The sequence below is a fragment of the Pundamilia nyererei genome, unplaced genomic scaffold, assembly GCF_000239375.1.
Source record: "Pundamilia nyererei isolate P.nyererei 1_Seehausen unplaced genomic scaffold, PunNye1.0 scaffold00772, whole genome shotgun sequence".
Taxonomy (NCBI): Eukaryota; Metazoa; Chordata; class Actinopteri; order Cichliformes; family Cichlidae; genus Pundamilia; species Pundamilia nyererei.
In genome coordinates this window covers 46,524-47,633 of record NW_005188173.1, presented here as the reverse complement: position 1 = coordinate 47,633, position 1,110 = coordinate 46,524, and the positions used below count along the sequence as shown (strand labels likewise).

Here is a 1,110-nt window from a genome sequence, read left to right as displayed (position 1 = left end):
TAATACGCATCAACTGAAAACCGGCTGAGATTAATTTTTCAAAATATTTTTTCCCAGTTTCAGTGAGTAAAAATCTCTCAAAAGCAGTCAAAAAATCTGCCCTGGTCGCAGACCTGTGTTATTGATCATCAGCAAGTGTGAGCATATCTATAACCTGAATAAGGGAGGTTTTAGCAGTTTGTTCGTCTTGAAATTTAGGTTTCTCTAACCCACACCTGCCGCCTGCAATGACCTGAGTACAGAGTAGCCTGCTGAGCCACCTCCTGGTCAAGGCTCTTAGTGGAATCTGTCCGTAGCTCAGTGGACTGGAATTGGTGAAATTTGGACAAGGCCTTCAGCAGAATCGCTGGATTGAGCCAGATGACCACCCTGAGCATGAAGTTCACTAATCCTCCAGCAGCTCAAAAGAAGGACACCAAAGGGTGCCATAGAACATGTCCAGGTCTAAGGGGGGAGCCAGGGGCCCTGGCATGCAAATTTTAAGTTGCTGGCTGCCCTTTGGTGCCAGGAGATTAAAGTGGCCCCACTAAATGCTGAGTGTCGAACGCAAACTTCCTTAATTGCCTGATCACCACCATGCCATGTAGGTTCACCACCTGCATCTGGGACTGAAGGAACTGCAGGATGTGAGAGTGCAAGACAAAGGCACCAGCAAATATTTTCACTGCAGCTTCTGAGCTTGGGTCAGAAGCTGCAGTGATACAAACATAAACAGACACACAATGCCTCGACATATGCTACCACACAAAGCGCAAGTGTGTCAACGATCGCTGGTTTTACTTCTGTACAGCCCTTTTATATGTACGCTTTTGGGCATGGATGGGCTAGCTGGAGTGTCTTAAAGATATATATTTATGTGTCATAACCAAGGGGTGGGGACTCATTACATATGGAGAGGTAATGTAAATATACCAGAGAACATAACAATCTTCCTAGGAGTGGGCATTTTACCAAATTCATCACAAACCCAGGAACTCTACAGGCCTCAGTGAGCAGGTTAAAGGTTAATAATAATGACATCACAATTAGAAAAAAACTGCTCAAGCACGGCTGTTTGGGAGGGTTGTGAGAGAAATCTTCTTCCATATAAAAGAACATAGCTAAATGGTT

The 1,110-nt window shown here is 44.6% G+C and overlaps 1 protein-coding gene across 1 annotated transcript in view; it reads right to left on the bottom strand.

Annotated features, from left to right (window-relative positions):
* The window catches only part of LOC102213184 (heat shock 70 kDa protein 12A-like), a 4,556-nt gene extending 4,179 nt beyond the window's left edge, over window positions 1-377 (bottom strand). The window contains exon 1 of the mRNA XM_005754948.1: window positions 210-377. Coding sequence (XP_005755005.1) covers window positions 210-377 — 168 coding nt within the window. The remainder of the gene's footprint in view (window positions 1-209) is intronic.
* Window positions 378-1,110: the final 733 nt, after the last annotated feature.